General features: G+C 40.4%; 1 protein-coding gene across 2 annotated transcripts; it reads left to right on the forward strand.

Moving 5' to 3' along the window:
- The first annotated feature begins 1,239 nt into the window (after window positions 1-1,239).
- On the forward strand, window positions 1,240-24,213 carry LOC116331420 (protein asteroid homolog 1-like). Of its 2 annotated transcripts, XM_031727355.2 has the most exons (5): window positions 1,240-1,955; window positions 20,700-21,220; window positions 21,327-21,531; window positions 21,868-22,030; window positions 22,111-24,213. In XM_031727355.2, exons 1-5 carry the CDS (start codon window positions 1,262-1,264, stop codon window positions 22,229-22,231), a joined length of 1,704 nt encoding a protein of 567 aa, XP_031583215.2. In that variant the 5' UTR covers window positions 1,240-1,261; the 3' UTR covers window positions 22,232-24,213. The 2 variants fall into 2 exon arrangements, with proteins under 2 accessions (XP_031583215.2, XP_039471480.1); XM_039615546.1 differs by lacking the exons at window positions 20,700-21,220; window positions 21,327-21,531; window positions 21,868-22,030; window positions 22,111-24,213 and adding exons at window positions 2,574-2,778; window positions 10,260-10,425; window positions 10,508-12,953 and having other exon boundaries at window positions 1,240-2,467.

Raw genomic sequence — 24,213 nt, forward strand, 5'->3', positions numbered from 1 at the left:
TACACCTGTGGGGGTGACTGATGATCTTCACTGTCTACTTTTCTTTTTGACACAGCACCGTTTGTTCCTCATCTATTTCTGCCTTTCTCAGTGCGACTGTTACTGTTTTCAGCTTTTGTCTGAAAACACAGTCATGTGTATTTCTTCCTCTTTTTTCTTTTTTTTACATTGTTATCTTTCTTCTTTTTTTTTTTATATCATTGTTTCATGTATAACTTAGTAGCTCAGCTGTCGACTCTGCAGTCCTGGTGTTTGCAGCCTTGGTGGTTCCTGGGTTATTCTTAAAATCTTCTGACTACAGCTGTACAATGTTTTTCTTTGCTTATGTTCTACATAACAGATGATCAGAGTGATTACATTCATTGAAATAAGATTTGTATTATTATCTATTAATATTATATTAATATTGCATTTGTTAAGGAAGTATCTCTACTTCTTTTTAAGTGACAAATGGTTATTAACATAAAAACATGAATACAAACACACTGCAGTGATTTGCAGTAATCCAAAGCTCATGAGTCAAGATATAAAATGTTGAAATCTTTTGTAAATGTGTTTTGCTTCTGTGCAATGCTTCCTCCTCATACAGCCTCCAACAATATCAGGTTTTCTCTCAATAATCAGAAGACAGTCTGAAGTAATGATTCTGTCTAGCTTATCACAAACACTGTTTTCACTCTGTTATTTAAAAGTATGGGTGAACGCTGTGATGAGTCGAGAACCAATTCATTGTTTCACAAAAAGCCAGTGCACCTGAGTTTGGAATGTTTGTGGTCAAGAAAGGAGAACATGGACTGAATATGCATAGTTACAGTGATCCATCTCAGAGGTGGTAAAATCATGGATAACTGTTTCAGTACTTCATAGATAAATGTGGCTTTATTTAGTGATGACTCTCAATTTGAAAAGCTCCTCTTCACGACATGGATGATTTAAAGTAGAAATCTTTTAAACAGCAGTTGTGACTTGTGTGCATAACGGACCAAATACCTTTGTTATATTAACAGAGCTCGAAAGTAAATTAAACACATTTAATTTTGCTTCAAAGACTTAAAATAAAACAGAAGACCACAACATGAAGATGAAAGAAATGAAACCAAAAGAGTAACATAGGTATGCTAGATTAGTCAGAACAGGTGTCACTGGTTCTGTCAGTGTGGGCGTGCACCTGTACGATGTTCTAGGAGGTGTGTAAATATCTGCAGACACAGAGGTATGAGCACAATAACCACCGCTCACCTTCACAACACTTTAAGGAATCATGGGGGTTTTAAAGTTAGAGGACTTGATAGATCAGATACCTTCTCTCTGTGAGGAGGTTAACATAGAAAAAACAGGTCTCATCATTGATGGTGCAGCTCTGTACTATTCTTTGTATTATACGTCTGATCCAAAGCTGGACCAGCGCTGTGGAGGAGATTATCCTGGATTCAAAGATGAGGTCTGTAACTTTTTTAAGACTCTGCAGGACTGTGAAGTCACTCCGTACGTCTTCCTGGATGGAGGCTTAGGATCCGGCAAGCGTGAACATTTTGTGTCTCATCTTAAAAAAAAACTGGAAAAAGCAAAGTCAGTAGCAGAGACTGAGCTTGGCTGCAGTGTACAAAAAAGATACAGGCCTAACGTCTTACCACCTCTGGTCAGAGATGTCTTCATAGAAATCTTGAAGGAAAAAGGCATAGAGTTTAAACAGTGTTTAGGAGAGGCAGACCCTGAGATTTTTTTTGCTGCAAATCAGAAACAATGGCCTGTGCTGTCCATTGACACAGATTTCTGCATCTATGATGTGGACAAAGGTTTCCTTCATCTCAAACACTTTGAGTGGAAAAGCAAGAAGGATGGAAAAATTCCTGCTAAGCTCTACACACGTTCAAAGTTTTGTGAGCATTTTAAATTGGACCCTGCTCTCATGCCAGTCTTTGCTTCAATAGCAGGAAATGATTATTCAAGATTAGGTAAGGAAATATTTGCAAATCACTCACCTTCACCTGGTCAATACGACATCAAACGACTGTATGGTATGCTTACATTTTTAAGCGAAGTGAAGCTGGATAGCTGTAATGATTCACAGAAGAGAGAACACGCTCTGCAAAATGCTGTAAATCACGTTCGTGAGATCGAGGACAGATCTTTCAAACTCTCCATTCAAAAATATGTTGATCCCAAAAAAAATGATCCTGACCTGCCATCATGGGTACGTCAAAAAGTTGAGCGTGGAGATCTCTCCACTTTCATCATAAGTGTTTTAGATCAGAAGACCATGATGCTGCCTGCTCTTGTGGAGGACTTTTCACAGCGCAGTAGTTACACAGCTGCTTACCGTATCAGGCAGTACTTCTATGGAGTGTTGACTGGAGGTCAGATGTGCACTGAATATGACAGGGATCATAAAATAGATGTGCAACCTCTCCTGCCAAATGTGAGCAGTGATGAACAGGAGCAGCTGCAACTACAGCGTCTGCATAAGGTACTGAGGTTAATCATGAAATATGTGTTTAATTACTCTGACAGGTCATAGACGTGTTTCTGTGGTACATGTGAGCATCTTGTCTGTGTGGTACCTCTCTGTGCAGGCTCCTGAGGGTTTGCGTCGCAGGGTGTTTGAAGAAGCTCTGCAGGTTCAGACTTCAGCCTTAGAAAACATCCCCGACCAGCTGAAGCTGCCAGTCTGTGTGACTGTTTTCTGGTTCAAGAATTTACAAAGTGACCCAAAACCTGAAACTGTCCACTGCCTCCACGCCCTCCTGCTGGGGTTTGTGTGTGACCGTGATGGTCCAGGTAAGTCTTATTGGGTAACATGATGGATATTTCCCAGAAAATGCATAGAAAATATACTGTACTACTAAATGTATTCACTCACCCACCAAAATCATTGAGTTCAGGTGTTCCAATGACTCTTGTGGTCTAGGGTGTATGAACTCAAGCTCCTAAGTATGCAGACTGCTTCTGCAAACATTAGTGAAAGAATGCTTCACTCTCAGGAGCTCAGTATGGTACCACGCCACCTGTGCAACAACTCCAGTCGTGAAACTTCCTCACGTGTCTACACAGGTATTTTTGTAAACTGAGATTTTCTGTTTTTGTTTTGTTTTTTTAATCCGGTCCACACGTGCTGTTTTGAAAAAATATCACTGTCCACATGTAAACGCAAAAAACAAAGTCAAACACATCAAGAACGTGCCAAAAAAACAGGTAGCAAACAGGTATCCTGTGTAGAAATGTTGGTCAATCAGACGTCTAGAAGCCTGGGAGAGAAAGCACAAACAAAGATGGCGCATTAAAGCAGAAATGAATCCTATGTGTGGAGAGACAGTGAGGTGGAATTATTCCTCCATATCACACTGGAATATAAAAAAAGCAAAAACACAAGAAAACGTGAATTGGGAGACTTACCAGGGCCTTTGAAATGCTCCAAACCAGTCTGCCAAAAGCACATTCAATGAGCATTCGAGCTCGACATAAGCATAGTACAAAATAGTGTTCGTGAGCAGTGCTTCCCACATTTGCGTGCTCTTTCATTAGGTAAGGAAGCCATGGGTATGCTGGATCCTCAATAAAGAAAACTGGAATTGCCTCTTCATGTTCCACAGTTCATGCCATTTTTCAAATGTGTGTTCAGCATGGATTTAGTAAAAATATGGGTTTTGTGTACACTGCCTTGCCATTTGACCGCAACATCAATAAATTAATACCTATAGTCACAGGTGGCTTGTATGTTCAGAGAGAACTTGCCCTTCCTGTTAACATGGTCCATAGAATTCGTGGATGTTTGCTTTATTTCCACATGGGTCCCATCCACAGGACCAATACACTGAGGAATTCCATAGGCTCAGTAAAACCCTGCTACAAGTTCCTCTACTTTGGACTCAGTGAGGGGTAACTGTATAAACACAGGGTCCAAGTGAACAGTAATTCTCAAACTTGTCCTACTATTTTCGACACCACTTGCCTTAACAGTCCGAAAGCAGTGTTGCGTAACCCTCCCTTCATCAGCTAAATATATACAGTGTGCATGCAACTTTTTTACAACACTGACAGGTAACCTCAATTTGGTTGTTTGGCCTTCGATGAGTAGATGAAGTAGCTCACAAAAAGCTAAAAGTGAAGTCCTCAACATGCAAAAACTCTCTTGCCATTTTTCTGGAAGAACCGCCCCGCTTTCAAGGTTGTCCCACCAAGAGGTGGTTCGACCCAGTCTTCGTCCAAAACAGACAACGTTGGCCTTGGATTTGGGTTGTGAGAGCGCCTGTGTTGAATGTAGAAGCCACTCCGAAGCCTCAGTCTTTCTAAATAGAGGGAAAGTAACTGCATGTGTATATGAAAGTGTTTAAAAGTGCAGATAGTAAGATTAACGGCAAAAGTATTTCGTCTATATCCATCACTGTAGAAAATCATCTGATGTAAACAATAATGTGGCGCGCAGTGTGACGTCAAAAAAGGCACAAACCTTTGACGCTGCGTGACTGAATCTCAGTTTTCCTCGTCCACACATAAATGCAAAAACTGAGTTTTAAAAAAATCTCAACCCTGGCAGGAGAGAGAAATAACCGTGTACATGTGGATGTAGCCTAAAATTCAGTAGTCAGATGTTAGTGGCAGTCTAACAAAGTGGAAGTGATTGGGAATGACAGCAACATAGGGGTTGCATGTAAAATTACAGAGCGGAGTAATGCTGGGCTCACACTGTGCGATTTTTGGCCCATTTTGAGCCGATTGTTGAGTCGTGTGATCGTTTTGGTGATCGGCCTGAATTTGGCCTTTATCGTGCTTCGTGCAGTATACGTGGGGTAACAAGAAGCAAATAACACCTCACGACCAGCTCCCGATCATCAATCGCTTACGACCGTCGTGAGGGTGTCACCGCAGTCGCTCACACTGCGCACGCGCAAACACATAAACGTCGGTGAAAAAGATGGAGCAGCACGGCTGTGCAGCGTGATCTGGACACAAGTGATGGAGGCACAACTTGTAGAATTTTGGAAAGCTCACCCGAGCCTTTTCGATGTGGCCTCACAAAATTATCACGACCACAACAACCGTGAAAATAGTTGGATTTACACTGCTGCTCAATCACAGCTGCCTGATCAATGTTTTTCATTAGCAATTTAGCAAAGTTGATGGCGGCGGTGCGTGTCTGTGTGAGTGAAAGACAGAGAGGGAGAGCGAGCGATAGATTTTTTGTTATAGTCTTCATTTTATGGACGCATAGTGTGAGCACTCGGGTCGCATCAGAGCATCAGGCTGTATAGTGTGAGACCCTACGAACTTATACTTACCACTGCGAGTCAATCGTGCAGTTTGAGCAGAAGTTGAATAACGCGACTGAAAAAAAATCGTACAGTGTATGCCCAGCTTAAGCAGACCCATAGTGCTCAGAGGTCACCAACTTTCTGCAGAGTCAGTCACTACCAGTGTTGAGACTAACGCGTTATTAAGTAACGCGTTACAATAACTACGTTATTATTGTGGTAACGAACACGGTAACTAGTTATGCCAAAATCAGGAACGCGTTAATCGTTACTGGGATTTAGATAGGGTCGTTATTCGTTACTTCTTGTGGTGGCTATCGCGGAGCTTCCACAGATTCAGTAACATTAGCAAGTGGTGGAGGCCAGCAGGTGGATGAGGGAAAAGGGGAGGCAGGAGGAGCAGAGATCCGAGGCAGCCGTCGGTGTTGTGCCAAAAAGTGATTTTTTAAACTGCTATATTTAATTTGTTGGGCTATAATATGTGAAACATAAGTCAAATGCATCCCTCATGGATGACAAACTCATGTTGCGCCACAAACAACATTTGTGTAACAAGGTAGAAGCCGCAATCAGTTTTGGCAGTGACTTTTATATAACCTTTATTTATGCAGTTAAAAAAATCTCATTAACATTAAAAATGTCTTTTGTAAGAGTAAGTTGGCCAAGAGGACAGCTGAAATGGCAGCAAATATTACAATAGTTCTGTAAAAATATTTTAAGTGGGGATAATGGAAAGGATTGGTTATAATGTAAGTACAATAAAACAACACCGGTCTGAGTGTCAGGTGAACTGAACTTCAGTTAGAAGTTATGACCTGCAGTCTATCTGGGTAAGATAGAGACTGCAGGTCAAGGTGTAGTTTATTTCGTTATGCTGACTTTTTCGTACTGGGTCCTAGCTAGCATGACGTTACTGATGTTGAACTTTATTTTGTTCATAAGGTTAATTATTAGAGTTGCCAAACGTCCTGTAAAAAACGGAATCATCTGGTATTCAGAGAAAATATTACGTGTTTCTTATTGAGGTGAAAAGGAACGCGATTTGTCCCATACTTCAGCTACAATGAAAAAGACACAAAGCTGGAGTTATTCTGTTTGCTGCACAGCTGCCTCTTCTTCTCTCATTCTCTCCTCCTCCCTCTCCTGTTTCTACTTCAATCATGAAACTGATCAATAATCAGCTGATCGGCTTTTCTGCCGCAAGTCCCATCTTTCTTGTTTATCGCCCACTTTGCGCCAGAAAGAGGAAACCAGTGTAGGTCACGTTAAACAACAGCAGCACGTTTAAGCTTAAACAGCTGTTGTTAGAATTTTTTTAATATTACCTTCTAATATCAGCTGATGTTTGCTGGAGCCACAGCCGTAAAAGCGGCTGGTCATGATGTCGGTTTGGATATGTGGTGAGAGGGAAACATGAAAATGAAACCAGGAGATGTCCTTACTGAATCAGAGCTGAACAGGTGATGGAGAAACAGGTTTACCTTCTGGGTGACATGAATGAATTGAAGGAAAGTTATGAACTGTTTATGAGAGACAAATAACACCAGCATCCTTTTCTACGTAGCTGACAGCTGGTAACTGTGCAGGGGCGGGTCTAGCAAAGTTTTGCCAGGGGCCCAGGTAGGGCATTAACAGGGAAAGGGGGGCACAAGGAAATACTTTTCTTTCTTATTCTCACTGTGTCGCAGGCAGGCAGGCAGGAAAAAGGACCCAAAATGCAGGACTCTCAAAACGGGACTGGAACTCAAAACGCAGCTTTATTGCTGGCAAAACTATCTCATAAAATAAAACTCACAAAAGCAAAGCAAAAACAAAACAAGACTCAGAACAGAGGTGCTGGAAGACTGGACATACAAACACACAGCATGTTGAGGGTACGACGCGACACTGACACAGAGAAACACAGGGCTTAAATACACTGGGAAGTAATCAGGGAATGGGCAACAGGAGGGAGACACAGCTGGGAGAAATTAGGGCTAACAAGACAGGGGCAGGTAAAACAGAATACACCGACATAGGACTAGGACTACCAAAGTAAAACAGGGAACGCAGACCTGACACTGAGAGAGACGGGAAGAATATGACACAAAACAGAGAAAACAGTGACTTAAACTAAAGGCCAGAACACCAAATAAAGTAAAGACAACAAAACCAAGAATAACCCTTAATACAAAATCAAACCACCACAACTCAAAAACCCAAACAAATCATATATCTAGAAAAACAAAACAGAAACAGAAAAAGCTGGGTCAAAACTGACCCAGAACCGTGACAAAAACAGTGTACATCACTGTCAACAACAGCATTTGTTTTCATTCAAAGGCTTTATGGCTTTTCGTGTAATACCTGGTTGGCCGGTCTCTAGTCAAAATGCCTGGGCCAATTTTTTGTCCCGGTCCAGCCCTGTATGCAGCTCATCTGCAGTCTGGTGTTACCTTCATCTTCCTATTCAGAAGGCAGAATTTCCAAGTTCTGAGTACAATCGAAAGCACCACGACTGCAGTTTTTGTGTTGGATGTAAAAAGCGCACATGACGCTGTGACATAGGCTAGAATCATGGCGGCGGTCAACGACGGTCCAGGCGTGGGATTTCTCTCGCAGAAATATGCACATTATTTTTTCCTTTCTATTGGTAGGTGGCACAGTGCACTTGTGGCAAGTAAGCAAGCTAGAAGACTGGCAGTCTGGCTGGGTATCCAGTTACGGAAGCAACACATTAACAAGAGAATTCTGAGTAAAACCAGTTACTTTCCCTAGTATCTAGTTACTTTGAAAGTAACAAGTAACTTGAAGTAACTGAGTTACTTTTGATAGAAGTAACTAGTAATGTAACTAAGTTACTAATTTAAAGTAACTTACCCAACACTGGTCACTACAGACGTCCAAACTTCATGCGGCCCCCAGCCAAGAACAGTGCATAGACAGGTTCTTCTAGGGCTGCCACAAACGATTATTTTGATAGTCGACTAGTCACCGATTCTTTTTGCGATTAGTCGACTAATCAGATCATGCGTCCATTGGACGTAAAACGTACAACTTATTGCACCAGCATGCATCTGCTCTTATATAACTATCATTATATTACAGCTTTAAGTGTTTAAGGTATGTGCTAACTTAAAATAAAGACAAGATGATAGTTTATTAAATTTTAATGAAATTTGCAGGTTGTTTCGGTGGAGTTTAATAAACTCAGCCGTCTGCTCCTTGCTATCTAAAATATAACAGGACACCGGAGTATATTCTCGAGCATCTCACACTTCTGATAATCAGTTGTCTGCTTGACGTTTATTCAGCTGTGTAAAAACTATAACTTTAATCTCAGCCAAACCAATTTACTCAGGAACAAATAAAATACTAAAAAAAACCAAGCAATAACATTTTTAAGTTATCTAAGTGACTTTTATATCATGTTTAACCTGAGTAGCAACGGACGGTGGGTTTGAAAACGATTCCGGGAGTCCGGTGTTCTCATCGGCTCTAGTGAGCCATGAATCCCAGCTAGCTATTGAGCTAGTCGAGGTGAGTAACAGACGTCTCAGAAAACGTCGGAGCGCTTTTTAAAATATGTGGTGTCTTGATGAACTGAGCAGATATTTGAGGTTTACACAGCTACATTCTCGCCATGAAAATAAGTTAAAAGTTTATTTTGTGACCCAGAAAGAGCAATATTAAAACTAACTAGCTGCCGCCATTGTTGGAAAATGATGCGGGCTGCGCTACGAATTCTGGGATAGGTTGGGCCACGAAGTATACACCCGACTGATCCTTTAAATGTGGGGAAATAAAGGACGCATTTGTCGGCGTCTTCAAATTTGGACTGTCTTCGTCGTGTTGCTGTAACGTAATTGGCCTACTAATGCGGGCACAGGAGGATGCGGTTCCTGATTTGGACACAGCTACGATACCGGACACTGCTTCTTCTTCTTCGGGGTTTAACGGCTGCCGAACTTGAATGACCTGCACAGATTCCTGACCTCAACCTGTGGGATGACTTGCAGTTGAGAGTGCGAGCAAGGCCTACTCGTCCAACATTAGTGACCTCACAATTGGGTTTCATGGAAGAATGGTAAAAAAACCCCCAATAATATAATGGAGCCTTTCTGATGGCACTTGTGAAAGTGTGTTGTTCACCCTACACTGGGCATCACTGCTTGTTTATTCTAAGTAATTGTGAATGTGCACCATGAGGGATATCTTTCCCTATAGAAGCAAAATCAAGGTATTAAAAATGAAAAGAAGAAAATCGAAAAAAAAGTCAACTGTTGTAAAATGTAATACAAAATCTGGTTCCTTCTTTTCAGAAACTGTCAGAGAGGTTGAAGCAGCTACGGCAGCTCCGTCAGGTCCCTGAGCTCATATAGTGGAGACCTTAAATTACTCCAAATAATAATTTCTATCAGTATAAACACTCTGAACACAAGTTTCAACACATATTTAAACCTTCTCAGTTACAAAGACAATTACATTATTTACAGTTATTCTTGTGTGTCTTGATGAGCTGCTTTGACCTCTGATGACCCTCAACAGCAAACAGTCTGAGACTCTAAGCTGGTTAACAGGGGACCAGGTTAGAAGAAGATGAAGATGTTTCTGCAACAAAACATGTTTCTGGTGAAATGTTGTTTAATTGTCTTTAGTGTTACAAGTCGTTACAATCGTCATTTTCAATGTTTCAAGATACACCAAATAAAACTTATGTAACTAAAAAATATTTGTAGATTACAAAATGTTGGGAAATATAAGTGAAAACTGTGCAGACATGCACATCATAGACTGTTAATAAATGTAGCATATAAGTCATTACTGGCTACATTGAAAGGAAGTGGGACCATAGAGACGATTCGTAACCTTGCATGTCACAGCAGGTTAAGACTGTAGTCAGACTTCCTGTTATCAGAGTTTGTGTGACAGCAGCAGCACAGACACTTCTACATCAGCCTGAACAAGAAGACAAACTGCTGCTGGTTTCTGGTTCTATGTCACTGAAACTTTGTCTTATTTTGTCTGTAGAGGACAAGTTTGAGAGGAAGATGAAAGCTTTAAAGGATGCAGCTATCAGGAGGAAATGGCAGCCCCGTGTGGCTCATGCTTTCAGCCAATGGCTGTGCTGCATGAGGCAGAGCCTCCACCTGAACCAGCTGCTGTGTTCCCCTCTACCAGAACCTCAGTGTGCTCGGTAAACACCAGACCAATGATGTGCTCCACAGATGTTTAACACACTTCATCAACTTTAACACACTTTTTTTCTGCTTTGTCAGGCTTTACTGTGGATCTCTCCTTCATCGGCTGGCAGATGAAGACACGATTGAAGAAGTACAGAAAACACTGACAGGAGAAAAGAAGAAATTATATGATTATTTAAAAACCATTCTTAATCCACCAACTACTGGGGAGGGGTCTTCAAGTGAGGAGCAATGCCAACAAGTGCAGAACACTGAGGAAGAGGAGAACTCAGATAAAGATTTCATAACCATTCAAGACAATTTACACATTGTGGAAAAAACTCTGCTTATTGGCGACTCTGTACTCAGAGATGTGCAGCTAGAGACTCCAGGAACTGTGATCAATTGCATTCCAGGAGCAAGAGCAGGTGACATTGAAGCTTATCTGAAACTGCTGGCTCAGAATAAACATAGATTTGGGAAGATTGTAATTCACGTCGGCAGTAATGACAGCAGGTTCAGTCAATCCGAGGTCACCAAAATTAGCATTGCATCAGTTTGTACATTTGCCAAAACAATGTCAGACACTGTAGTTTTCTCTGGTCCCCTCCCCTATGAGACCAATGATGTCATCTATAGCCGCATGCTGTCATTGAACCGCTGGCTGTCTGAATGGTGTTCAAAAAACAGCGTGAAATTCTTAGATAACTGGCAAACCTTCTGGGAAAACCCTGGTCATATTGTGGAAGAGGGCATCCATCCCACTTTGGATGGTGCAGCTCTCCTTTCTAGACATCTGGATGAATTTATACAGAATTTGGACAAGAAAGCAGAGTTAGGGTCTGTTGTCATAGAGGCTGTGACTCCATAACACAAAAGAGCCAAAACAGCTAAATGTGGGTAACTAAATATATTATTTTTACAGTAGATGTTAAGAACACAGAGAAATGAAGTGATGCAAGTTTAGGAGATTAATGGCTTCTTTTTATTTTTGGATAAACATGATGACATTTTTAAAACTTAAAGTAATGCAGAAATAAAACACAATCCTGCCTCAACATTTAATACAGCAAGAAGAAAAGAACAAAATCAGGGAAATAAAGAGCTGTCAGTTTGGTTTGTTTTACTTTTTTCAGTCAGGTGTTTGAACTGCACTAACTCAAATATAGTTTATGAGCAGCAGGAAGCTGAAGAAAACAGGAACGTGGATGCCAGTCAGGTGTTTAATGAGCAGCTGAGAGAGGAAAGGAGGAACCTTTCAAGAATTTATCAGACAAATCATTTGGTATAGACAAATTTTTTTGTGAAATCAAACATCTTTTGAAGATTATTCTCATCCAGAAAAACTGTAGTCTCTGTCGGATCCGGTCCTCTTTAAATTTTGGCATGTTGATGGTAAAAATGTGTTTGTCTTACCCGTTCAGCTGGTGCTGTGCCTTCTGGAGTATCTTTGTTGCTTCAAGGCCTTAACAGAGCTCATTTGCGGACTTTTAGGAGTAATCCTGTTTTTTCTGCATCTGAGGCAGAATCTCAGGTGGTGACTGTAATCAGCCATCTTACATTCTGTTTGCTCATACTGACGTACAGCACCTAATCCTGTTAACTCCATGATTTCATGCTGTTCTCCGGTGATTTTCTTTTCATCAGACCACCCCCCCTTTATATTAAACAATACGTACTCACACCAGCTCAAAATTTGAAGAGATTAAAAAATGAACCCGTTCGCGAAATTCAACTCTATAGACTTTAGTATCACTCTTGGCCAAAAACAGTTGCTCATTAGAGCCACAACTGTATCCACATGCTCAGTTTAACAAATATAGACTTGCACAAGCCTCAGTTTTGCTAGTCCAGGAAATAAAAGGTGATGAAAAATAAATAAATTTTTATTGAATTAAAGTTAATGGGATGGCTCCCTCAGCATCCTGTGCTCACCAGATTTTATTTTTCTCTCTCTTGTTTTGCGCTGTCTAATGTCCCTGTGTGTGTGTGTGTGTGTGTGTGTGTGTGCTTCACTGGTGTTTGATTGTAGGGGTGTTTATTTCTGTTACGGCCCTTGCAGGGCCTCCTCCTGAAGTTGCCTGTGTGGGCGTGTCCTACGTCTCTCCTGCCTGAGGTGCTACCTTTTTCTTTTGAACAGCTGACTCCCGTCAGCAATTAAAGGTATTTAAGGCAGGAGAAAGGTGAGCTCTGGTTGTTGCAGCTAGAGAGCTATGTTCAGTGATTGTTTACTCCAGCTCTGTGGAGAGGAGTGTTTGGTGACCAAACTTTTTTTCTTTTTACTTACTTCAGTTTACTGACCAATGTCTGAGTTGTTTGTTTCTTTAAATGGTCATAGCGGCTTGTCCTTCTCTAATGTGTGTGTGTGTGTGTGTGTGTGTGTGTGTGTGTGTGTGTGTGTGTGTGTGTGTGTGCATGTCATTTGTATTTCCATGCTTTAGCCCGTACCTCATCAAGTACAGGTGACATGTTGTTAGGAATTTTATGCTTTGAGTTTGTAAATACTAATTTACAGTCTAAGTAATAAATTGTTTTAAAAGAATGTTTTGTATTTTGTTTTGGGTATGGTCAGAAAAACATAGTGGGATATAAAATGTTGGAATAAAAAACAAAATAAAATAAAATTCATCATTCGAATTAGTTATTTTTCAACTGCGTTATGGACAACAAATTTGAAAATATGATTTTGGAGGGTTTTTTGTTCACTAATATCATCAAGGATTAATATTTTATGAGTCCACATTATACTGTTGTTTAATAGTTGTTATTCAAGTTACTCAACATCCTTATGTGCCCCATCATTTTTATTGCAGTTTAACCAACATGTAAAAGATTTATGACACAGAAATCACATGTAACACCATGAACAATGTTACAGAGTTTACCGGGCACATTAGCAGGAAAAAAGAAAAATTTTATTTAAGATAAAGACATTTTATTTTCTCTTTTTGTTTGCATAAATATCAATACCTTTTGTCATGGCACTGCTTCTCAGTAGACTATAACCTCATGTAACACTGATGAAGTGCTAATGAATTCATAGAAAGCAGGTATTAAGCTAGATATTGTGCGATTATCAGTTGACTCAATCATTAGACTTAAGAAGGGCTACTGGAGCTGATGTTCAATAATCAATAAATACACACAACACAAAACGATTGTGCAGGTACCATGTATTTAAACAAAAGCAAGGAAAAATAACAAGAAAGGAAAAGTAAAATAACTTAAGTTACTCCTACTGCAGCAGTTCAATCAAGCTTCATCATATTTTCTAGCTTGGAATGAAGTTGGTTTGGAAACATATTTGGCGATGTTTCATCTCCTGCTTTGTGTTTATCTAGGAGCCCCGTCAAAAACATGTCCATTATACGAGCAGTGTCCAAGCATTCTTTTTTTTTTTTTCTTTTTTTTTCATACCAGCCCCCCCTGTAATGCCTCTGCGCCTCTGGGAGGCCCCACACTTTGGGAAACTCTGATCTAAAGCAACATGGCTGCTAGAAGGCCAGCTAGGATCCCTGTGGACCTTGCCCTACAAATGATCCAGGACCAGTGTTGCCAACTTAGCGACTTTGTCGCTATATTTAGCGAGTTTTCAGACCCCCTTAGCGACTTTTTTTCCTAAAAAGCAACTAGTGACAAATCTGGCAACTTTTTCTGGTGTTATTGGAGACTTATTTATGACGACTTTTTGACGTGAAAGTGTGTATCGCTCTTACGGTGCGTTCACACCGAACGCGATAGAGGCGGCCAGAGCGTCAGGTTTACATGTAAAGTCAATGGAAAGAGCGCGATGACACGCGATTGCGCGTCCGGCGAAAATTCGGAAGCAGATTTGCGTCGCCAAAACGCCTGAAACGCGCGTCAGTGGGGCGCGTTTGACTCGCGAAAAAAACCACGCGCGTGAGTTTTTGTGTTGCATTTTGTGCATATGCGTGTTTCGCCTCTACTGCTCGAGTTGGAAAATCTGAACTCCGGCGTCAAATCGCGCCGCGACAACCAATCAGGAGGCTGGTGACGTGGCTCTGACCCTAGGTACGCGTACTGTCCCGCTATTTTCCCACTGATGTACAAATACCTTTCCGCCAACAAGATAATGTGTTTATTCAGAGGACATCTGCAGGAGAAAGTGGAAGAGCCTCAGGGACACATATAATAAGGAGAAGAGGACAGAGAAGGAGAAGAGGAGTGGGTCTGCAGCAGGATCGGGGAAGAGATGGAAGTTCTTCGCGGTCATGGGGTTTCTGGACCCCTTCCTCACCCCGCGGGAGACTAGCGGCAATATGGTGCGGACCGTGGAGAACTTCCCCCCCGAGGACCAGGGACAGCCCGAAGAAGCAGCAGGGGAGTGTCAGTCAGAAGGACAAGGTTTACAGTGAATTAATGTAGGCAGTTAATTTATGCGTGTTGTCATATAGGAATATATTTTGTTTATTAATAAAACAGTATACAGTGGTCCCGCTGTTCACCCGTCACATTTCGCTGATTTTTGTTATTGCACCGTACAGCTTTCAACAATGCGCATTGCATTCTGCAGCCTGATTGACAAATCTCCTCCGTGTCGTGTCTCCTGCGCTTGCCAAACTTATCATGTTTGTTTTTGATAACCATCACGTCCAATAGAAAAAACAGCACAAAAACACTCATAACTATGACCCTCATTCGGAGATACACACCTGCACCGCGAGGGAAAAAGGCGCACGAAAGTGGCGCGCAGACGGAGAAAAAGCACAGCATAATAAAACTTCCTCCCACATTCCTCCCACATTTCCGGTTCACGCGCGTCAAAATATGCAATGTTCACGCGCGATGGATTTTTCTTGGACACGCGTTGAGGTGCGAATGTGCACGCGTCAAATTAGGGGCGTTTGGGGCGTTTTCGCTCGTGTCTATCGCGTTCGGTGTGAACACACCCTTAACAAGCAGCGGTGCTGCCATGGGCACCTCGCCCGTACCAAAGCACTCACAGGCGGAGGATAGTCCTCCCCCAGCTGCTATCAGGGCAGGAGATGTTCACACCTCCAAATGAATCGTGCATGAGCGAAGCCGCTGCTCCCGCACTGACTGTAACACAGTCACTTCTTCTTTTACTGTTATGATGTTTTGTGGATCACAAGATTTAAAACTACTTATAAATGCAAACACACACACAAAGTAACTTCACCAGAGTGCCTATTTCGGGTCACTTTTTTCTTGGTCCAAGCCCGGAGGAGGAGGGTTGGAATTGTGACATTAAAAAAAACAATAATTGATAATTTAATTTGTAGTTCTGAACACAAACATGTTTTGACGCCTGATTGATTGATTGTTAAGTGCTAAAATGTGAATGAAAATAAAAATATGTACATGTCAAAAATGAAATTACTCTTTTGTTTGAACGAGATATATCATCTTAACCAAAATGAGAGAAATGTCTTTAGTTTATTGCAAAAAACCATTGATGTTTTTGTGAAGAGTGAGGTAGTGATACAAAAACTGCAATTTCTTAAAATTAATGAAAAAATACATAAAAATGCAAATGGCCTCATGCCACAAATGTTTTATGAGGAATACCTGGAATATGAATATATTACAAGTCTTTGTTTTAAAGATTTTGAAGAATAACACCCAGTTTATTGCAAAAACAGATTTTATTTGGGGTCATTTTTGACCCCACTCGTGAAAGAGTGTAGGTATTGGTAGGTTGTTCATCCAAGGGTTAAAGCTTACATGTAAGTGCTCATGTTTTTAAATCACACATTGCATACATGTGACCTTGTGCTTTTTCATATTGTGAAACCTGCTGCTAAACAAACTGAGGTAAACTGTGTTAAAGGTTACATGAACATCCTCTGCAGGTTAGTGCAGGACAAACAGGTTAGTTTGCTGTACTGTGATGGATTCAAAGTAAACAACAGTGTGTGACTGGTGCAGTGTCAGTGGTTTCATGGTCACAGGTAGGTTACATCAAGTGTAGCAGAGATTCACATGAATTTAACTATTCTACTACTACTATTACTATGTAAATAATAGATATCTGTAAATATCAATAAGTATAGACATGTACATGCACATACACATGTACATTTCTATACTATTTGTACACTAAATATACATGCGTATACATATACCTGCACACATCCATACAAATAAAAGGTGCATTTTGCATGAAGTGTGTCCGTGAATGTCCATAATGTCCTGTGACTCATGAGATCGTGATTGAGGAGTTATAGAATCAAAATGCTGTTGGAATGAATTCTCTGCGAAAGCGAGGGTGTTTCATCCAAACATTCATTCAAGGATCATCCAAAAGCTTAAAATAAGACTCACAAATGTGTACAATGATTTGTGTGTAACTTTTCGGAAATGCGTGCTTCAATCCACACACAAATAATCAATATAAACACATCTAAGACTATATTACAAATGCGTAAATCCAAACCTGAGTAAATACTGATCAATAACGCACAATTTAGTGCACAAAGTCTGTGCACAAAGTTTAGCTTCATGAATATGATAACTTTCTCTTTTAGCAGCGTTTGTTCCTCATCTATTTCTGCCTTTCTCTGTGTGACTGTTACTTTTATCTGAAAACACAGTCGTGTGTATTTCTACATCGCTATCTTTTTAAAAAACAATAGTGTTGTTTCATGTATAAACTTAGTAGCTCAGCTGTCGACTCTGCAGTCCTGGTGTTTGCAGCCTTGGTGGTTCCTGGGTTATTCTTAAGATCTTCTGACCACAGCTGTACAATGTTTTTCTTTGCTTATGTTCTACATAACAGATGATCCGAGTGATTACTGTCATGATCCTGGGTCTATGACCCAGCGTTTTGAGTTTATTGTTATTATTTTCCAGTTTCTGCTGTTTTGTATTTGTTCTTAGGGTTTGAGTTGTGTTTTTATCATCCCTACCTGTGTCTCTCCTCTGTGTTCTGTTCGTGTCCCCAGTTGGTAGTGTAAAACAGTCTGTGTGTTTCCTGTTTTACTTTGTAGGTTTGTGTCTCGTTATGTCCATTAGTTCCAGCTGTTTCCCCTCCTGTGTGCTATTTCCTGATTACCTGATGTGTGTATTTATACTGCGTCTCTGCTTGTGCTCCTCGTCGCGTCGTCTGTGTTTCTCTGTGAATCTCTGTGTACGCCGCATGATCCCGTGTTTCTCCATGTCTCTCTGCTCCTCGCTCCGTGTCCTCCTTTTTGTATTAGTTTTCCCAGTTTAGGTTTATGTTCGGTTCTGCTCCACACCTTGGTTTTGTGCACTGTAAATAAAACCCACTTGCACCTCCGCCACTGTCTGCTATTGGATCCTCCTTTCTCACCTTCATACGACTGCTGCCCCAGTCGTGACAATTACATTCATTGAAATAAAATTTGTATTATTATCTATTGATATTATATTAATATTGCATTTCTAACAGAAGTATCTCTACTTCTATTTCTCTCAATAATCAGAAGACAGTCTGAGGTAATGATTCTGTCTGACTTATCACTAACACTGTTTTTAAGATAGGATAAGACAAGATAACTCTTTATTGTCATTGCACAGTCATACATAGTACAGTAGTACAATGAAATTGGAAAACTGTTTTAACATTGTTTAAACTTTTAAACATTGTTACCTCCCCCCTAAAAAAGTCCAGGGAGGTAGCCAGTCAGGTCAGCTATTTGCATTGATCAGGGCTATTGCCCTGTTGTAAAAGCTGTCCTTGAGTCTATTTGTTCGGGACCTCAGCAGCCTGAACCTCCCGCCAGACGGCAGCAGCTTAAACACCCCGTGTCCTGGGTGTGTACAGTCCCGTAGGATGCTGCGTGCCCTCTTGAGACAGCGAGTGCTGTACAGGTCCTTCAGGGAGGGAAGAGGATGTCCAATGATTTTTACTCTGTCATTTAAAAGTATGGGTGAACACTCTGACGGGTCGAGAACCAATTAATTGTTTCACAAAAAGCCAGTGCACCTGAGTTTGGACTGTTTGTAGTCAAGAAAGGAGAACATGGACTGAATATACAGAGTTACAGTGATCCATTTAAGAGCTGATAAAATCATGCATCATCGTTTACAGATAAATGTGCCTTATATACCAATGGTTCACAATAAAACACATTTGATTTTGCTTGAAATCAAATCAAATCAAATGAAATAAAACAGAAAATCACAACATGAAGATGAAAGAAATGAAACCAAAGAGTAACATAGGGTAGGGGAGACCGGGGATAGTTGTAACGTGGGTCAGTTGTAACACTTCCAATTTCTCCAATCAGGGCTAAGTTTCAAATGATGTGATTCATCCTGTGCATGCCCAATTCAGTTCTGCTATCACATGTGAAAAATCAGCACATTTTGTCAAACACAGACAATTTAATACGAAAAAAAGTAATTTGTATGCCAAAAAGTAAGTTTTTCTACTTATTTCAATTTCTAATAGCATTATCTGCTTTGCAGTTAAACTCATCAAACTTAAATTATGTTATTTGTATGCCTATGGGGATATATTCTGTGTAGGTCTTTAGTGCTAATGTTTTAGCCGTTGGCTGTAATGTTAGCTAGTTCATGGCTATATGAGTCTGGATCAGTTGTAACAGCAACAGTCTGGGTTAGTTGTAACAATAATGCAGATGTTACAACTTACCACACTATTACTTTAACTTATATTAATCAAGTTGGGGCAATGACATCAGCAGAGAGAGGTTCACTGGTCGCCTTTGTATATGCGGTTAATGCCATTGGCAACACAACCACTGTTTGTGTTCCCACACATACATTATGCAGACCACTGTGTCAGAGATGGACCAGTAGGAAGTATTGGTAGTGGAAATAAATCAGGATGGGTGCAAGAAACAGATTTCCTCATCTTTCTGAAGCACTTTGCAAACCACACCAAGGTAAGCCATGATAAAAAGTAATGGAATTGCGATGCTGGTGCACAACTACATGTTTTCAGCTTCATTGTTATGTTCAAAAGTTGGTGCAAGAGTTGTAGGTTATATTGTAGGTTATAATGCCCACTGAGCCAATGAGGCCAAACTCAAGGAAGACCAACCAAAATTAATGAAATATTCAGTTGCAGAAAATTCCATAATTTGTCTTTTTTGGGGGGTTGGAATATGTTCAAAAGCTAGATTTCTGCATTCTGTCACTCACACACACACACACACATAGCTACATTAATGGCTCTAAGTGCATTCATGTGTTGAATAAAAACGATTACATATTAATGTTTTGTCAGTACCCTTATTTCATTGTGTTACATTTCACCCCAGGATATGTTACAACTAACCCAGACTATGGGGTTAATTGTAACATTTCACTCTTTGTGTTTGAGACCATACCATGCAATGGGTAATTGTGCTGCAGAGAAAATAGCTGCACTATTTAATAGCAGAGACATGTAAATACTTTGCATTAAATTTTGAATCCACTACCTTAAAAGAGCTCCAATTTACAGACAGATATGTCAAAAATGTTACAACTATCCCCGGTCTCCCCTATGCTAGATTAGTCAGAACAGGTGTCACTGGTTCTGTCAGTGTGGGTGTGCACCTGTACGATGTTCTAGGAGGTGTGTAAATATCTGCAGACACAGAGGCATTAGCACAATAACCACCGCTCACCTTCACAACACTTTAAGGAATCATGGAGGTTTCAGCCTTAAAGAAAATTATAGATGATTTTTGTGTCTCTGAAGAGGTTAACATAGAAAAAACAGGTCTCATCATTGATGGTGCAGCTCTGTACTATTCTTTGTATTATAACGCTGATCCAAAGCTGGACCAGCGCTGTGGAGGAGATTATCCTGGATTCAAAGATGAGGTCTGTAACTTCTTTAAGACTCTGCAGGACTGTGAAGTCACTCCGTACGTCTTCCTGGATGGAGGCTCAGATCCTGACAAGCGCAAAACACTTGTGTCTCGTCTAAAACATAAACTGAAAAAAGCAAAGACAGTAGCAGAGACTAAGCCTGACGCTGCACCAAAAGGATGTAACGTCTTACCACCTCTGGTCAAAGATGTCTTCATAGAAATCTTAAAGGAAAAAGACATCATGTTTGAACAGTGTTTAGGAGAAGCTGACCCTGTAATTGTTTCTGCTGCAAATCAGAATCAATGTGCTGTGCTGTCCATTGATAAGGACTTTTACATCTTTGAAGTGCACAAAGGTTTCCTTCATCTCGACAACTTTGAGTGGAAAAGCAAAGAGGATGAAAAAATTCCTGCTAAGCTCTACACACGTTCAAAGTTTTGTGAGCATTTTAAATTGGACCCTGCTCTCATGCCAGTCTTTGCTTCAATAGCAGGAAATGATTATTCAATATTAGAAGATAGAGGTAGGTTTGCAAGAGAATCATCTTCACCTGGTGAGTACAGCATTAAACGACTGGATGGTATGCTCAACTTTTTAAGTAAAGTGAATCTGGATGGTTTGAATGACTCACAGAAGAGAGAACGTGCTCTGAGTGAAGCTTTAAATCATGTTGGTAAAAAAGAAAACCAAACATTCAAACTCGCCATTCAAAAATATGTTCAACCAGAGAAAAAATGTTTTGAGTTGCCGACATGGGTGAGTAAAAAAGTTGAGCGTGGAGAACTCACCACTTTCGTCATAAGTGTTTTAGATCAGAAGACTATGATGCTGCCTGCTCTTGTGGAGGACTTTTCACAGCGCAGTAGTTACACAGCTGCTTACCGCATCAGACAGTACTTCTATGGGCTGCTAACAGGAGGTCAGATATGCACAGAATATGACAGGGATGGAAAAGAGATCAAAGACAAGCGAGTCCCATCAATACTCCTCAGCAGTGATGAACAGAAACAACTGAAATTACAGCGTCTGCATAAGGTACTGAGGTTAATCATGAAATATGTGTTTAATTACTCTGACAGGTCATAGACGTGTTTCTGTGGTACATGTGAGCATCTTGTCTGTGTGGTACCTCTCTGTGCAGGCTCCTGAGGGTTTGGGTCGCAGGGTGTTTGAAGAAGCTCTGCAGGTTCAGACTTCAGCCTTAGAAAACATCCCCGACGAGCTGAAGCTGCCAGTCTGTGTGACTGTTTTCTGGTTCAAGAGGCTACAACACCACCGAAAATCTGAAACTGTCCACTGCCTCCACGCCCTCCTGCTGGGGTTTGTGTTTGACCAACATGGTCCAGGTAAGTCTCACTGGATACCATGATGGATATTTACAATGAAATGCATAGCTACATGTCACTTTATTAGGAACACCTGTGACAGCTCTGCCATTCTGATGAAATTTCTACAGTTTCAGCTCCATAAATCTGATTATTCTGTTTATTATTCACAGTCACCTTTCAGCAGGTTAGTCTCTCTGAAAGCAGTCAGCAGATGGACTGTAGTCAGAGTTCCTGTAGTCAGAGTTTTTGTGACAGCAGCAACACTGATGCTTCCACATCAGCCTGATCAAGAAGACAAACTGCTGCTGGTCTCTGGTTCTGTGTCACTGAATCTTTGTCTTATCTTGTCTGTAGAAGACGAGTTTGAGAGGAAGATGAAAGCTTTAAAGGATGAAGGTGTGAATAACTGGCAGCCCCGTGTGGCTCATGCTTTCAGCCAATGGCAGTGCTGCATGAGGCAGAGCCTCCACCTGAACCAGCTGCTGTGTTCCCCTCTACCAGAACCTCAGTGTGCCCGGTAAACACCAGACCAATGATGTGCTCCACAGATGTTTAACACACTTCATCAACTTTAACTGTGATTTTCTGCTTTGTCAGGCTTTACTGTGGACCTCTCCTTCATCGGCTGGCAGATGAAGACACGATTGAAGAACTACAGAAAACACTGAGAGGAGAAAAGAAGGAATTATATGACAACCTAAAGACTGTTTGTCATTAACTTTTGGGAAAGGGATCCTGTGTCCTTTTCCCCTTTCACTTTATTTTTACTGCATCCTCTGTATGTTCTGTTTTTAAAAGATCTTCAGATGTGACATGAAGCCATACTGAAAATAGATGATAATTATACAGGTCAAATAGTTTAAATTAAATTTTTTGTTCTTTGTTTTTTCTGCACGATTGAATGAAGTGTTTGAAGGAGAGGATTTAGCAGTACAACTAAGGGTCAAAGGTTATTTTATTTCTGTATGTTGGTAAATCTGTTTGCTTTCTCGGTATAAGGTAAACTCAAGAAAAAGTAAAACAGTTCAAGACAGTAAAAAGTAGCTCTTTTCAACAATTTGTCTCTAATAATGACTGAACACAAACGCCAAGAACAGAAAAGTATCACAACACTGTCATCATAAAAACAAGAAAGGTCAACACGAATGAAAAACTCAAACCCCTGAAAGCAGGACGAGTGTGTGATTAAATCTGTGAGAATTTAATTTTCCCCACCAGCACTGATCTGCAATATTTCATGTTTGTTCATAAATAATATGGAACTTTTTGTCAATCAGTGATGCAGCTCTAGGTGAGACACAGCAGTTACAAACAAAAATGATCAGAGTTCATTCATATTCATGAATTTGAGCACTGATGATCCACGAGTTATATTTTAACTCTTCATTTATAAAAGTAACTTTTTAACATTTGCCTTAAACTTGTTCTCTCTGTTTCTCCTGCTGCAGCTGGTGATGTTTAAATGTTGGGATCTTTGATTCGTTCCATCCCTGCAAATTATTATATGACTTATTTCTAAGTGATTCTTGTTCCTACGCTGCGCTGCTACACCTGATCTTAGGGTTCCTCCACCTAACAAATCTCACTTTAACCCCTGCTGATAAATGATCTTAGGCTATTGTGTCCAAGCAACATCAAGAATTTAAGAACCTGCGTGCAGAAACAGAGTAACGAAAAATATGTGATGTGTTAAGTATATATGGTGTATATGTGTTATTTACAAAATCAGTCACTGTGTATTAGTAAAATCTCGTGGACACTTAAAGACACTATACAGAATAGTAGCAGACAAATAAAAATAATGACATATACAGTGTTAAACAAGCAATTATTAAAGTAATTAATGAAGCCAAATTAAAGAAAAAAATTAAAACTGTAACCAGACCTGTGAAACACACCATTCAAACATATAAAGGCACAAGGGATGAACCAGTGTTGTAATGGGCTCCATAGTTCCGTGATACAAGTAAACATACTGTACCGAAGGATCATAATCTTTTTTCTTTATTACTGATGTATTCATGCATCCACAGCACCACTCAGCTGCAATGAAAGAAGGTTATGAGGCTGCATGTGTGTTTGCATTATGGATGAATAATTAATGTGGTTTTATTGTTTTGTATGATTATATTCAGAAAAAAAAAAAACTCTTACCCTTTACTTAAACACTCAAAGCATTTTATCACTGCACGCCTCATTCAGCCAGGCTCTGCTCGCTTGTCTTCAGCTTGTTCAAAATGCTGCAACCCGACTCTTGACTGGCACACGTAAACGTGACCATAATTCCCCAGTCTTGGCTCGTTCACACTGGCTTCTAGTACGTTCTAAAACTGATTTTAAGATTTTATTGCTTGTTTTTAAGTCTCTAAATGGATTAGCTCCTCGTGCCTCTCTGATCTTTTAACTAAAAATACTCCAAACAGAACTCTTAGGTTAGCTGATCAGTTGCTTCTGAATGTTCCTAGAGGCAGACTAAAACACAGAGGAGACCAGGCCTTTGCGATTGCTGCGCCTAAACTTTGGAACGGTGTGTCTCTTCGAATTAAGACCTCTCCAACACTTGACATTTTTAAATCCCGTCTGAAAATACGTCTTTATTCCCTAATTGTTTTGTTTTTGTTTTTTCTGTGTTTGTTTTACTTTTTTACTTTGTACAGCACTTTGGTCAACCTGTTGCTTTTAAATTTTCTTACAAAGAAA

This window comes from Oreochromis aureus, linkage group 7 (assembly GCF_013358895.1).
Source record: "Oreochromis aureus strain Israel breed Guangdong linkage group 7, ZZ_aureus, whole genome shotgun sequence".
Classification (NCBI taxonomy): domain Eukaryota; kingdom Metazoa; phylum Chordata; class Actinopteri; order Cichliformes; family Cichlidae; genus Oreochromis; species Oreochromis aureus.